Below are 1,078 nucleotides of genomic sequence, written 5' to 3' on the forward strand. Positions count from 1 at the left end.
ACCGCCCTCCGCGAGCCCGCGCAAGCATTCCTGCGTGCAGTATTGGCCGTCTTCTGCTCCCTGGCCACGCCTGCGCTCGCGCTTGCGACCGCTTGATGAGCTAGCGCGTGTCTTCTGCGTGCGCGAGGAATGCTGCGATAACGACAGCTGTCGGCTCGGCGTGTCCGGATCAGGCTCCGACTCTGGCTCATCGTCGCTGGCCTCGTGCCGCTGCTCCGCCTGCCGGCAGCTGGGCGAGCTGTGCTTCGCTCTTCCGCCGCGCAGCTGCACAGGCGACATGCGAAGAAAGCTGTTGTCCTCTGGAGGCTGGTACTCCGACGACTGCGTCGTGCCTTCGGGGATCGCGTCCAGCAGCTCGTCGTACACCACCTCCCAGCTGTGCAGTTGCGCCGCCGCCTTAGTCCGCCATCGCTGCGACCGCGGCGGTGTCTTCAGCGCCTGGAGGGTAAAGGCCAGCATCTGGCCCACCGCGGTTAGGTGCAACCGGTTCGCACCCTCCGAGCCGGCTGTCCACCCCGTCGTCTCTCCCACGTCGCCCTTTGGCACCGAGAGGAAGTAGTGCACCGTCCTGGGGTCGTCTCCCACTCGCAGGAAGATGTACGCTTCGCCCGTGCACACGCACCCATACTCCACCCCGATCCGGACCATGTAGGAGAACGCTTGCGTGATGACCGCGGCGACCAGCCGGCGAAAGCGGTCTCTCAGCGTCTCGTCGTCACGGCACTGCACTACCTCGTCGAGTTCCATCTCGCCCAGCCCTTCGTAGATGTAGCCGAGCGGGAGCTTGTGCGGCGCCTTGTACTCCAGGATGAAGGCCGCAATGTGGTCCTGAGCGCTTCGAGTCGTGCCTGTGTTGTATACGCAGAACTGGTCGGCCCGAGGACGCGACGAGCTCGCTGTGCTCTTGCGACCAGCGTCCTCCGCTTCTGCCGCATCTGTCGAGCCTGACGGCCGTGTCTCCTTCGCTTTAGCCTGCAGGCGTGGTGACCGCCGTCGCCCGGTCCCCGACACCGTCAGCTGCTCCATGTCTTCTTCCAGCTGCGACTCCGGGCTGAGCGTGTTGGCGTGGTTCTCAAAG

At 65.4% G+C, this 1,078-nt stretch overlaps 1 protein-coding gene across 1 annotated transcript; it reads right to left on the minus strand.

Annotated features, from left to right (window-relative positions):
• Positions 1–2: 2 nt before the first annotated feature.
• J4E82_011747 (uncharacterized protein) lies at positions 3–1,051 on the minus strand (the record flags this gene model as incomplete). The annotated part of the gene is made up of 1 exon (XM_051737936.1): positions 3–1,051. A coding segment is annotated over one exon (1,049 nt), but the record flags the coding sequence as incomplete, so codon positions are not given.
• Positions 1,052–1,078: the final 27 nt, after the last annotated feature.

This window comes from Alternaria postmessia (genome assembly GCF_024291825.1).
Source record: "Alternaria postmessia strain BMP 2775 chromosome Unknown scaffold_474, whole genome shotgun sequence".
In the NCBI taxonomy this organism is placed as follows: Eukaryota; Fungi; Ascomycota; class Dothideomycetes; order Pleosporales; family Pleosporaceae; genus Alternaria; species Alternaria postmessia.